Consider the following 15211-nt stretch of genomic DNA (forward strand, 5'->3'; position numbering starts at 1 on the left):
CATGGCTACTTAGTCATGATTAAAACATGCATCCTGCCTTCATCAGGGTAAGTACAGGCCAAGAAGTAACTTATTGAGCCAGTACACACATGGGGACAGTGTATTTAGCTTTCTCATGTGCATTTTGTCTTTTGAATTCAGGACCACATCCAGTCACTAAAATAATGTTTATTCCCTGCCAGTTTTTTTTTATTATCATTCTGCATCTCTAGACCGCAGGCTGCCGATGTTGCACTAAGTTTCATCTTCCCTGCAGTTTTCAGTGTGTAGATGGAGGATTGTGACTCACTACTGCCCTCTTGTGGATTTCAGAGATATAATCAAAGTGACCTCTGATCTCCGATTAAATCTGTGCGACCACTCACCAGACTATTCACCTCAAGAGGGCAGCCTCCACCAACAAACAAGGTTTCATAATGCACAGACATTACAGGCTTTATCAGATTGTGTACCAGAGTCAGAATAATTAAATTACCACAAAACTGTCGGGACTCAACAGGAAAATCCATTTCAAAACTGAGATTGCAACCTGGTATTCTGCTGTTTTTAGTTAAAAAAGCAGCATACAGCATGTAGACCAGACAAATATGTCCATGAGCTGTCAATCATGAGATAGCTCAATAGTTTACTTAGTAGATCAGTTAGATTGTAAGTAACAACTTGCACTTATCTAACATGCTGCATGAAACAACCATAAATAGATTAAGGTGGATTGTGAAGCACATTTCAATTAATAAAAAGGGGAAACACATATGTCGCTTCAGACTGAACATTTTCTGTTCATATTTACGTTGTGACATACACATACCAATGCATGATGTATATTTTCATACTACTTACCTGGTAAGAAGAAGCTGTCATCAGATGGCCCTTTATAATTAACTGATTAATCAGAATTTTGTCTGATTTTGTCTGATATTACATCCAAAAGGTTCAAATGAAGTGTCATGTGTAAACGGTTCATGTGTAAACCGTGTGTCTTCCTGTTATTCAGATTCAGAGCAGCTCCAGTTTCTGTGTCACTGACATCATTGCTGCCGTCTGTCAGATATTCAACAAGAACGGACTTGTTACAGATTAAAGTGAGTTCACAGGAATAAAATGTGAACTCTGAGAGCAGGCTTTCCCTTAAACCTTAAGTGGATAACATCTTCAAAACCGTCTATGTAGCATTTATAAAACATTTAATAAATTATTTATAATACTCATAAGTGGAGACTGGTAACAGATAATGAATGAACACAGTTATAACAATATAAAGTACGTCTTTATTGGGAAATTATATTTGGTTGTAAGATACTGTATATTAATTAACACTTTAATGTCCTTATATCTGCTTAAAACCACAGTGTGTTATAAAGTCTATACTGCCTATACATGATAAACAGGTGGCCTCTTTAGTATAATGCCTAGCAGCTGATTTATCACCTTTTAATTTCCATTTCTTGTGGACTATCTACAGTCTAAGATTCAATTCTTATACTTTCTGGTATTTGATCTTTGTCACTGGCAATACACACACAGTGAAACATGTTTTAGGATCACTTCCTGTTAGGATCTGAACTATCTGCATCTCTCCGGAACTATCTGATTTACAAACAGTGTCCAGTTGTATCAACAGTAGTAAAACAAGGGTCAGCCTTTGACCGAGGCAAAAATAGATACCCTCCATGAACCAAGTATACTTTCATACACTAGATGGCACAATTGAGTCAAATATGCAATGTCCCTAATCTCCCCATGGATGCACAGATATGAATTTCCTGTGCTGTATCTGTTTCTGCCATCAGGACAGAATTATTTGTAGACTTGCTATCATGTTTAGATAGATAGATAAATAGGTAGACAGATGCGACTGTTTTCTCTGTTGAAACATGTTAGTTCTGTCTTAAAGTGTGAAGTCAGCAAAGGTTTCTCTGCACAGCTGTACAGCTCAACATACTGAAAGGTACAGAGTGCAAGCCAAAAGATCGTCAGGGTGATTATTCTGATATCCAACATGGTTTAGGTTTAGGTTTTCTGGATCAAACCCAACTGTACTGTAATACCTGCTTCATAGTTTGGATGTGTTTGTACAAATTGCACAAGCCATGAGCAAAAAAAAGAAGAAAAAAGCTGTTAGTTTGCCCATTACAGTGATATTGTAGATGCTCAAATATCCTTTGTTTTTGTTTTTTTCTTTGTTTGAGCACTTTAAGGATGTTTTTTCCATGTTGGTTCAGAAACTGAGGTCTAAAGTTCATTTTTAATCCAAAAAATAGCAGTTAAGAGCTCACCTCAGTTTAGTTTGCTGTTGTGTATCTGTGACGTATACATGCTCTGATTGTTAAGGAAAGCAGAGCAAATATTTAAAGTGATCTGAGATGTGTGTCAGTAATTGCATTTACAGTGTATACGATGATTTAGGGAAGTAAACTCTGTCTGGCTTTTTAAGAGATAAATATCCTGACAATCACTGAATGGTCTTAAAAGGAGATGAAAAAGTCACTCAGACTCCCCATTTGACTGACCAAAAGTCACTTCTTTCCCTGACCTCAGCAGTATGTAGATCAACGACAGTCAGTGGTGAAGCAGCCCAAGAATTTAGTTTGTTGCATAACTTTATTGGTGTTATTGAAGTGGCCACAGCGTTTCTCTGCAGGGAAGGAGGTAAAACGGGACCATCTGCTACTATTTTTAGAGAAACTGCCTGCATGGCTGAAACACAGGCACCGATCTTTAGTTTGTCATCTGTAATGTAAAACACATGGAAAAAAAGGATACTGCAAACACAAGTCACATCCAAGTATTTTTGATTTATTTACTCTGGGTATAACAGATATAGATGTTGGCAAGATTGTAGAAGATGTTTTACGAGTTGTTTTTGTTTGCGTGAACATTTTCTACAGCCTGGGGGTAAGTGTTAAAAAGAGAAATTATGAGCAACAACCCTGTGATAGACTACGACGACATCATAGCCGCAGAGTATTGTGGGAAGACACATAAGCCTCGTGGTGTGGGAAGTGAACATTTTGTGAAATTTCACTTTGACATTAATCTGTGGAAAATGGGAACATCATCATTTAAAGACCCAAGATGAAAAAAACATGGATAAAACATTCACACAGGAAGTTCAGTCGCTCCCTGCACACGGATCTCTCATTTCTCCACTTTTTCTCCAGAAAAGAGCAAACAAAGCTCAAGATTAACACACATCTGTGACGCCACCTGCGACTTAGAGTACCACTTATCTGTGTAATTACAAGGAAATAATTCATGAGGACTCCGGGGTGTTGCTAAAGTTTTAATAACTTTAAAGTCCCCCACACACAATTTTTTTTTCTTGTTACATCAGTTGGATGTTTGAGCCTCACTGTGCAGTTTGACACTAGAGGGCTGTTTTTACATTCATCTGCTGAAGGTGGAAAGTTTCCCTTAAACATTAAATCTGAGATTAAGGCGTGTACCTATGAGTAGGATTTGTGACATCACAAACAGATTGGAGCCAATTGGGGTCAAGTATACGATTTACAACAATGTGATGTGGAGACTTAAAGCCTGCAGTGCACATAAGGTCTGGGTTTTTAATGTGTTAGAAGGAGAAGATGCCATTTTAAGGATTTTGTGGAAAAACATGTCAAATACAATTTATCATTCCAAGCAGAGGATTTTTATGTGTCCCAAAACATGTCTGGAGGGCACTTTAAACTCACTTCAGGAAATTATATAAGTGGCTTTTTATTTCGGTCAGGCAACTCATGTGTTGTGCATTAGCCAGATCAATTCAGCTGAGTTCAAATATTGTTTTTTTTACTGGATCTCTTAAAAAGACATTCTACGAGAACATTATAAAGCTTGTAATGTTTGCCTGAATTTGATTGCATGCCATATTGCATGTTTACTTTATTCATAGCATGTGTGCTCCCTCCTGCCGTTCCCTGTTTGTTTACTGATGGAAAACAATGCAAAAGAGATTTGTATCAGATAAGCACAAAAAAACTTGCAGCTAATATCTGATTTTCTGATACTGAAATGTTTTCCAGAGAACTAACATACGAATATCAGGCATGCATCCTCAAGTGTCTTCAGATTCATCAATGCCCATTCAAAGGCAAAAGTGCAGTGAAACCAACTCATGCACTTGCCCCCATTGTTTACCTCTCTGGCAGGGGGTAAAGGGTGTATAAAGTGCTCATACACCAGGAGGGCATGGGAAAAAATGCCGGGACCCCAGTGGCATAATTAATGTGAACATGGTGGGGTTATTTTGGAGCTAGGATGCATGTGTGTGTGTGTGTGTGTGTGTGTGTGTGTGTGTCTGTGTGTGTCTGTGTGTCTGTGGTAATCCCTTTTCTGTGAAATTCCTGCTCTGGAACCACCCTGCTGCTCTTGTGGCTGCTCTTGGTAGAAGGTTGATGAGCCCAAATGTGGGACATCAAAACGTCCTGTTTGCTCTCGCAGTTTGCAGATGTGGTCTCTGATCTCTGCTGCACTGTCAACATTTGTGGTGGTATTATGTGGTCTAGTTCAGCATACATCATTCATGAATGAATATAAAATGCTTGATTATTTCTTTTCCTTGGGAGTAATTGGTTTGCTAAGTCAACCAGAGTTTATAGATGTTTTAGTTACACGAAACTGGAGAGTCTGTATGCTGCTTTCTGGTGACGTTAATGTCAGTGAATCCACCACTTTGGTCCGGTCTGTAATATCTCAACAAACGGACTGACTTGAAGTTTTATTCATGTTCCTCAAAGGATGAATCCTGCTGTCTTAGGTGATGTCCTGATTATGGTTTTTCTATGGAGTGAAATTATCCGAAAACTATTGGATAATATTTTGTTCATATAATTAGAATAAATTGTAGTAATTTTGATGATCCCTTAACTGTTCATCTAGAGTCATCATCTGTTCAAAATCTCAGGTCAAATATTTTTAAGGCAAGGCAAGGCAAGGCAGTTTTATTTATATAGCGCATTTCATACATAATGGCAACTCAATGTGCTTTACATAAAACAGAAACATTAAAACATACAATTAACACCCCCCCCCCCCCACCCCCATAATAAAAACAAAGTACAAAAAAATAGAAAGACATACATTTAAGGGAGTTTTTTCTTATTCAAATTTAAGGTCTAAGGGCAGAAGATGTTGTAATGCCATACGGACTGTAAAGCCCCCTGAGGCAAATTTGGGATTTGGGATATTGGATAAGAAATGATTAAAAAATGACTTTGGTAATAAACAAATATTAGCATACTAATTCCCTAAACTATGATGGTTTACAGCTAAACAGTCATGTTTGCAGACTTTTCATCTTATGTGTAAAAAATGTCATCTTTGAGGAAAAAAAACTGTGTGCAGATTCTGTTTTGTGATATTACATGTTCTATCCAGCAAATGTTGGTCTATTTTTCTTTTTAATTTTTCAATTCATCCTTTTCATAATCCCCACACACATCGTTTGTTTTTCTCGCTTCGACCTTTGCACCAAAGTCTAGTCTTTATTTAGCTGTTTGTGTTGTTGTTTGTACTTTTTCTTTGCTTGTTAAAGGTGGACTGGACTTAGCCCATTTAAAGGGAACAGTATCCGGCTTATTGTTCTGCATTTAGGTGAGAGGCTCGGATGTGGTCTGCCCACCATTCACCTTCATGGGCAGGGGTCTGGGAATAGCATTTGTGGCCATTTATATGGGGAGGAGGAACCTTTTTTTTCATTGTAGTGTGTTGGTCGATGGCCCCTGAATCTGTGTATGATGGGATTTCAAGCTGCACAGATTCAGTTGGAGCCCGGATGTGTTTTTGGCTTCAGTTTCAGAGGTTCCTGAATTGATTAACACTTTTTTTTTTTCAATGATTGATGGAGTGTTTTGCAGCTCTGTTTGCTTTGGGAAGAGACCCTGGAAGTGGTTAAAGAGGGGGAGGTTGTTTTCATGAACGTAATAAGAGGAAAACAAAAAGGCGGCACGTGTGAGGTTCTCAATACAAACCAGACATTTCTAAATGTTATAAACCCTGATTATTTATTATTGATTTATTTAATTATTTATTAACTATTTAGGTCCTGAGACCCTTCCTTTTCCTTTTTGAAGTTCCTCTTTTTTACACTGTCATAGTAGATGTTTGTGTAGTTTCTCCTCATTCAGAGTGAGTCTAAGGTCATATATACAGGTTACAGGCCTCTATGGCAAATTTGTTATTATTTTAAATTGGCCTATTTAATTAAAACTTACTTCCCTTAAGAGTCTGATAGGATTCCTGTGGGCCAGAACACAACATTTTTCACACATATTTTTTATGCTGTTGCATGTTTCATTAATTACAATTTGATCACAGAACAATAATGAGGAGTTATATCAGCCGTGGAATTGCTTTATACTACATGACATTAATGTGTGTTTGTTTCTCAATCTTATAAATGCCAATAGAATAAATACGTTACAATTTCTTGTACTTTAATATTTTTGTGAAATATTACAGTATTTCAGAATAATTAATGACTTAATGACAATAATATGGAACCTAACTACAATCACTACAGTTACTGCTGTTACTACTAACAGTGGTGTAGCACAACTGCCTGTGCTACTTGAAAAACACTGTACATCATCATCACATATTTTATAAATATTTGATGTTACCATTGAAAAGTCACGTTATGAATGAGTTAGTAAAGTGTATGTAGCCTATAATTTTAACAATGCCAAATTTCCGATTTCCATTCCTCACCGCCAAGAGGAACAGATGATACAAACCTGCTTCTGCTCTCCCTGATTGAACAGCTGATCTAACCCCAAGGACCTAGACAGAACAATTGAAAACATACAGAGTGGACTAACAACTCTAAACAAAGAGGAACCACAACTAACAACCAGTTTATTCAATTATCAAAAAGCCTGACAAATTAATGGAAACATATGACTGAAATTAACAACAATATAACACAGAAAACAATGATAATGATGTGAAAAAGGGCCCGGTGAAAAGAGGAGCAGCCTTTTCATAGGCACTGAAGTGAGGTTAGTTAATTAGTTAACTTCATACAAACTGCAGTTAACAGAAGAAACCCTAAATCAAATTAATGTTTGTTGTGACCACACTTTAAAACAGCAGCAGTTCTCCTCAGTACGCCTGCACACAGTTTTCCAAGGTACTTGGCAGGCCTTTTGTTCCAGTTGTCTTGGAGAACTGGGCTGTATGTTTGGGGTTGTTGTACTTTCACACTTCACCATTATGCTGTTTTTCTTTAGTATAGCTGTCAGATAATTTACACTGAACTTGGAGTAAAGCAAGTAGTCCCTGTTTCATTGTTTTCATTGGAATTGGTGAATAATTAGTAACGTTTTATAAACTCTCTGTAGTTTTAAGTGAGTACCAGAGCTCCTCCACAGTGGTCCCTCAGGAAAGGAGCAGGGCAGTCCGCATGCTTCTGCCTGTATGGAAAAACACTGTGTGTGTAAGTGTTTTTACACGAGCCTGTTATATTTGTTACCAAAAGAAAAAAAAACTTGACAGTCAAGACCCCCTCCTTCTTCCAACATCCTTCCCTTGTTTGTTTGTATCTCATATTCTGGAAATAGTCCACAGTAGTCGGAGGTTGTTGATATGTGTTTGGGTGTAATGTTGGGCGCTCACCTTACCGTAAACATAGTCAATCCTGTGAGGACAAGACGGGCCCGTGAGGACAGCCTGAGGGCCCAACCCGTCCTGTATAGCGTGTGTTCCCCCATGGACACACCCAGTGTTGGTAACCAAGGGCACTGCGCTCCCAGAGGAAGTCTTGTGTGTGGCGTCCACCGGTCGTGACGAGGATGATTAAGAGTTCCTTCCTTTCCCGCTTGGACGGGCATTGTCCCGGTGAACAGACAGGCTGCCGACACCTTGTTCTGGCAAGGAAGTGAATCCATCAGTCCAAGGAGCCACAGAGGGGCTGAACACTGATGACACATTCCAATCCAAACATACCTTTTCATTAATGCTTCACAAATTCAAATGGGAATAATCAAGACTCTGAATCAAAAGGAGGTTAAAAAAAGGTTGAGAAACTTTTTCAATGGTCCCCAACCTGTGGGTCGGGGCCTCACAAGGGGCTGAGGGAAGTCTGAGGGGTCTTGGGCTATTTCAGCCACACAAATTCCTGTTATTTCTAATTTTATGTTTTCTCTCATTGTTTTTCTTATAGAAACTATTATATAAAATTAATTATACATTAATTATACAAATATTCCAGTTAAACATGGGAATACTTCTCTTTGGTTAAATTGCCAGCAATGCAATATTAAGAATATTAGAGGTTTCACCACAGACATTTCCCTGCTCAAAATTGTTGGGAAGCACAGGCCTATCAGCCTTTTTGTGGACTCTATTTTATTAGCAAATACTGTAATAAAGAAGCACCTTTACAGGACATTTTCTGTTGATTAAATATTGAGCTTTCTTTTTATTTATGAAACAAACTATATATCTTACAGTTGCAGATGTACAGTCTTACATGTTTTTCTTAGTGTTGTATGTTGTTTTCATGTATGTTTTTCATCTGCTGCAGGAGAAACATTTCTCTGGGCTCACCTTAAACTAATTTGAAGATGTGGAGGTAGGGACACAATCTGTGACATGTTGGAAGCCAATCTCTGTCCCAATCCCAGATTAACCAATTTAATTACATTTTCACTGGACTGACTGAAACCATGTAATCATTATTTTTGAGCAAAATAAACAAATAATACACAGATCTGCAAGCGTTTTAGCTGGATTTTCATTAGCTGTCATTTTCAGCAGATTTCTTGATTAGAGTAAGCAAAATTGTTACATGTTGATGCCAGTCTGTATCCATGCTGGTAGATTTGTGAGAGTTTAATGCTCATTGTAAAGAAAACCAAGTTGTTTGACATATTTTAATGTTTTACCTTATGATGGCACTGCATGAAAGATCATGAATGTCTGATGTTATTTTACACTGAACATGTCAACCTGCTAATGGCATCACAGGAAAATCACTGAGAAAAATCCTAGAAGATCACCAAAGTTAGAAAGATTCATCCTGTGGAGACAGTTGATAATAGATGTTGAGATGTTTCAATTATGCTAAAAATCTTTTAAGCAGCACCAATTTGTGTTTTAATAAAACAGAGAGACCCTCTGCTTTTCTGGGATTTCAATGTGTTTCGAGGGTCCAAACATTTGTACTTAAGTTAATTTAAACACTGACAAGAATAAATATGTTTTCCTCATTAAGATGTTTAAGTAATTATGAGTCCAGACAGCAGGTAATGTATAAATATATAGATCTTTATTCATTTATTTATTTCATATGCTCAGGTAACAGTGTTGGGGAACATTACATTTCAGTAAAACTACATGAAAAACACAAAAAGCCACATAGATGGTTTGAACTGCTGCAGGTTACCATTAGTCATGGTTATGTATCCAAATATGTTTATCTTTGCATTCATGTTTAAATCTTTGTATATTACTGTGATAGCTGAAATGAAGCTGGAAATTGAAGACAAATAAGAGGTGAACATAATCCATTAAGTGAAAACTAAAATAAATTTATGTTAGGTTGGCAAGAAATAATAAAACAAATACTGTAAACGTTAATTTCCTACTATGTAAGGTACTGGAGTTAAATAAAAGAGCAAAATAAAATCAGTAACATGTGACTGTCAACACTGTCTGATAATAATATAATATACCTTTAGAATACAAAAACACTATATTTGATATAAAGTATCAGTGCATAATCATTTCTTCTCCACATAAACAACACATTATACAAACAAAACACCATTTGGAAATACACAGGGGTTCAAAATATCCATTTTGTAGTTTACTCGCTGACAAAAAACCTGTTTTCTTTAGTGGTCAAAAAGCACAAAGTTAGCCACTCTCTTACAGGGTGTTTGTATGGTACTACAAGTGTGAATGAAGGTTTGGTCCAAAGTACTTTCACTTGATCTTGAATTATAACAAATGAAGCTAAAACAAAGAGATTTTAACACATAATAAAACCTACAGTGAACCAGAGCAGACTGGTCCTGCACATGTAGAGTTTCTGTAGCCTGCCCTGCAAGCTTACACACAAGCTAACACTTAAACGAAAGATGGAGAATACCTACATACACGTTTCTGCAGAAGAAGATTCCCTCACATTTACTACCAGTGAATACAGCAGCACGAACAGCATATAAATCTGGAGTGAAGTGTCAATATCAGGGAGAGCCGGTAAATCCTTTGGCTAACTTTTAAATATGAATCTAAATGTACAACAGAACCAGATGACTACGCAACAGTGTTTACAATCTAAATAAATACACAATTTATTCATACTAGTGCTTTCGAAGAGAACTGTTCCTATGAAGTCTGATCTCATGTTTCTAACTTAGATTGTACATAAGAAAATAAACAAATTCATGAGGCTCTCTGGATTCAATGTCGCTTTCTCTTTTTAGTTTGACTGGGGAAAAAAAACATTTCTTCAACGCCAGATCAGGCAGGAGGAAGAATTGAACTATAACTCTTCATTTAAATGCCTTCAAGGTCGAGCTGTAAATTTAAGTGTGAAGCCGTCTGGTCGTTCTCTCAGCTCTACCCTGTTTCCTCCATTAACCTGTGATTTTTCTCAAGCTGGAGAGCTTAAAAAAGAGCTTGATGACAGACACCTCCCACCCACCCCCATCCCCCCCACCCTCCTCTGTCGCTCTGGGTCAACCTGAGTTAAATGAGCTTTTTATGAAAGTACAGGAGCAATGACACCTCAAATACGAGACCTTTCATAATTAATAACCGTTGTTATACTGGTTTCCATGGTATCCATCTGCTTTTTTTTTCTTTAGGCAAAACTAAACCTTCATATGGACGGATCAACATCACTTTTGACCTTCTTAACAAAACACTTTCCAGTTTTTCATTTACATAAAGAAAATTACAACAGATATAAAATAGTCTCAATATAAACTTTAAAAGCGTCCGATGGTAGTTAGTTTGAATCTGTGGTGAAGTTCGAATCTTTGTGGTTTGTTTTCACAGTAGATCAAAGAAATACCTGAGCCTGTTTTCAGCTGTTTGACATATCACAGTGAATGTGGAACGGACCAGCAGCATTAACGTCAGCCTACATCTGAAAACTGGGAAGGAATGAACAGCTTACAGGTTTCCTTTTGTTGCACAGCAGGCGCCCTGCAAGTTGGAAGACGCTAGTTAAGAGTTGATTCAGGAGTCATTTCATAGTGTCCTTTAGAAACACGTAAAGAGAGATTTTGTTTTCTTCCCTCTCTCAAATGTTTGGTAAAGAACAGTCCACACATTAGAGTCAAAACAGAGGAATAAAGCGGTGGGTCCGAGGCTGTCGGTCAGATTCTCTAGGGGCGGAGCAAGAGGTTACACAGGTGGGGTGGAGTAGCGCACCACATAGTTGTAGTCAGGCGGCGGGCTGTGACACTCCAGGTCGTCATCCAGAGCTGAGTCATCCAGACTGAAGTCCAGAGAGGAAACTGTTGGTGGGAATTTCTCCTTTTCAGTGTCGGTCAGCACAGACTCTTTACTCTTACTTGCTGCCTTCATCCTAAAAATAAACAGACAAACAATACATATAAGCAGGATATATCACCATTGTAAGGCTGTCACATTAATCACTATATTATTATTATATTAGTCACTATATTAAAGTATGTTTTATAGAAGGTTTTTTTTTACACTGTGATGTTTGAGCTTTAATGTGCAGAATGATGTATGGGCAGAGTCTGATATTGAAAGATTGTTTTTACATCTGCTGTATCAGTGCATAATCACAAGTATAATTTTGTCATATCACAACTAGTTTGGAAGCCGATCATGAATAATAAAGTGAATAAAGTCTAACATGACTTTCAGTGAAGTATTAGACATTTAATGAGCAGGAGTCAAACTTTTAAAATAATTTTTTTATATTTAGATTTTACAGTGAGGGAGAAGAAATAGATTCAATAAAGTTTAACAAGGCATTTGAGCGTATTCAAAGCAGAGCACTTTTTTATGTTTTCTAACATGATTAGAGGGGATCTTGCAGCAAAAAGAAATGGAAACACCTCCTGGTTCTATTGTGATCTAAATTTTAAAACATGTCCACTGTATTCAAAATGTTCACTTCACTTCTCTGAGAAATGCTGGCATAGACGTGCATACTAAAAATGAACTCATCATCAGCCCTCTACAATAAACAGACTCTGCTAATTGCTAAGAAAAAAACACAGAGAAACAAACATGACAAAGACACAACAAACCAGTGTGGCATGACAGGATAATCAGATCACTTTCTGAACAAGAAATGCCACCAGGCTTTTCTCAAAACACATTCACATGTCCTCACTGAAATATTTCAAGTGCCTCTATTTAGACTTTTTATATGATTGCAGCAGCTTTTCAACAATTATGATCTAATAAGATTTTTATTTGGAGAACAATTAGATAATCAGGGTGAAAATTGGTGGTGACTGTGGTAATGAGTAAACAAACAACTGTGAACCCATCAACCTTTCTGTGAGCTCACAAGTTGGTTTTCTCCAAGAGAACTTGATTTAATCATCCTCACAATGGATCTAGGAGCTGTTTTGATATCCTCAAATTGAAAAAACAGTCCTTGTGAAGCTGTACGATCAAACAACAAACCTTTCCTCATTCATATATTATGTAATCAATCATCCTGAGCTTTTCTGCTTCATTTGATGTGCAGAATATGAGTAATTGCTCGCTATTGTCTTTGGAGGTTGCCAAGGGTTTCCAGAGCTCCTCTCGCAAGGCCAAAGGGTCAGAGCCCAGCGGGGGTAAGTGACGCCGCTGTACTGGAATGCCTTCTTGATGAATACCTGCTAAACCAGGCATCAAAAATAGCAGACAATAGTACAATGAGAATTGAAATGAGTCATATTAATGTAGTTTACAGCAATTATTTGCTCTAAAAATCGGCGCCGACTGTAAGTTGTCCTGTTTGTCAAGGACTGTTGAAGGCTGAGGGAGCAACAGGTGGACTTGTGCTTAACAAAAGGAGCCGCAGCGCTGTAGTCAACAGGGGAGGCCTTTTGTAAACCCTCCTAAGTTCAAAGGTGGCAGTGATTAAGCGGTTGCCCAGCAAGGAAGTCCTCCCCTCAAAGTGTAGATCATTCTCTGCATGCCTGGACTGATTCTTCTCACCATGGCAGAGGCCCTGATGACAGGAGCGGGACGGTAACAAGTTTTTTTGGCCTTGACTACAAGTTTTAAGGTTGAAAGAGACGTGGCAGGATGTGGGTGTTTGTAGAAGTCAGTAAATTAATTACAGCGCCTCAGACACTAACTTATTGTGTCTTTGTGAAACATTAACATTTGCTTTATTACTGTTCCTCTTCTTAATACTTTAAGTGGAAACCACAACAATATGAGGGAGTATTGATATTTGCTACAGTACAGAGAACAGCACAATAATGCTGTGAGGTTTAAAGTGTAATTACTGAGTTCAGGGGTATGACCCTGAAAATTAACCGCCCCACTGACTGCTGTAGACTTAATATTTAAGCCTTAAGACACCTACAGGGACCCCTCATAAGAGAAAGATTGACAGAAACTTTACTCAGATTTGACTTTATCCTCGGATAACCTCAAAAGCGAGAACATACTGTCTCAGTTGTCTCAGTGTTTTTTCAGCTTTCTGTTAGTTTTATATACTTTCCCTAGCAGGATCCACATCTTAAAGTCATCAAATGATCCACAGGGTTTCACTGTAGGCCTTCGTCACTCCTTTGAGATCATGTGTATTTGTTATCTGGAACGGTGGATTATAGCAGACAGCCATGACTCAGAGGTTAAATCAGGGTGGGAGGAATGTCATTCAAGACTCTTTTGACAAAAACAAAGAGGTTTTAGTGTGGACTCTTAAAACGGTCGAAACGTCCTTCAGTTTGTCACCTTCAAGGTTTATCCCTCCCACGTCTCCTTTGTGCCACCGGCAGAAAACAAGTTGCTGACTTCTTTGTAGGCCAGGAGCTTTTTGTGTGTGTGTATATGTGTGTATGTATGATTGTATTCTGTTGTATTGAGTTTACATTCCAGCACATTCCAGAGGTTTCCAAGCAGGTATTCTGCACTCTCTTCCAGTGTGTTAATGTATCATTGTCAGAGCATATGGAAGGGTGCTGATGTGGTTTCATTTACGTACGCTAGAGCCATGATGCTCAGAGGTCGGCCTGCCAACGACTCCAGACGCTTCAGAGTCTTCATGTTGTCAGAGGACAAACCCATCCCACTGTCTGACTGACCGCTCTGTTGAGGATGGAGAGACAAATTAAAACCAAAAATCCCATCTTCCACTCTTTTTTATTTCTTTCTTATCAAAGGTGAACAAATTAGCGACAAAATGCTTCAGAAATTCAAATAAAATGCATTACCATCATCAACAACAAAGATTTCACGGAAAGTCAAACAGTGAAATTTCACAAATTAAAAACTCAAAATCATAAAATTGGAGTTAAAGACCAGAAATATGCAGCAGAGCCAAGGCACAAAGGGCTTTAAAAGTAATCAAAAAGTAATCAGGAGGACTGTAGAGATGTATTGACTTCTAGTCTAGTGTTGGTCTGAAGCCTTTCTGCTGTATTGTGCACAAATCACTGCATCCTATTGAACATAGTACAACTAATGAAGTGCAGTACTTGAAATGAGAGAAAACAAATGTGGAAAAGTTGCTCAACTATGTTTTAGGGAAGCACTGGTTTGACTTTGGCAAAAAATGGTATTTGTACGTAACAAAACTGAACATAATGTGATGATTGAAGTTTGTTTGGATCAAAACCAACCTCTAAATTTCTGCTTGAATGGTTTAAGATAGCTGTGGGCTTTCCAAGACAAGGAGGTGGGTTAGAAATATGATCAATGCCAATAACCAGAACTTCAGTTTTATCATGATTCAGATTCAAAAAATTGAAGGCCATTCAGTGTTTGATGGTAGCAGTGCAGGAAATCCTGATTGTTAAGATTCTCTGGACTAAATGAGACATACAACTGGGAATCTGAAACAGTGTTTAGGTGACAAATTGAAAAAGTATGGTAAGTCTGGTGGGATGTCACATGACATAAGAGCAGAGGAATAAACAGTGGCTTTGAACCTTGGATAAAAAAACAATTTAAAGTACTTTAAAATGAATATTAAACCCCCAAGTTCAGTCAAGCTACTGTAAATAGTAAGACTGATGTTGCAGGGTAGAGTGTCTGGTTTAGTGTCAGC

At 37.8% G+C, this 15211-nt stretch overlaps 1 protein-coding gene across 1 annotated transcript in view; it reads right to left on the reverse strand.

Annotated features, from left to right (window-relative positions):
* Positions 1-10684: 10684 nt before the first annotated feature.
* kdrl (kinase insert domain receptor like) overlaps positions 10685-15211 on the reverse strand; it is a 42697-nt gene continuing 38170 nt past the window's right edge. Inside the window, 2 exon segments of the mRNA XM_053324411.1 lie at positions 10685-11542; positions 14147-14250. Coding sequence (XP_053180386.1) covers positions 11359-11542; positions 14147-14250 — 288 coding nt within the window. The 3' untranslated portion in view covers positions 10685-11358.

The sequence above is a fragment of the Scomber japonicus genome, chromosome 8 (assembly GCF_027409825.1).
Source record: "Scomber japonicus isolate fScoJap1 chromosome 8, fScoJap1.pri, whole genome shotgun sequence".
Lineage (NCBI taxonomy): Eukaryota > Metazoa > Chordata > Actinopteri > Scombriformes > Scombridae > Scomber > Scomber japonicus.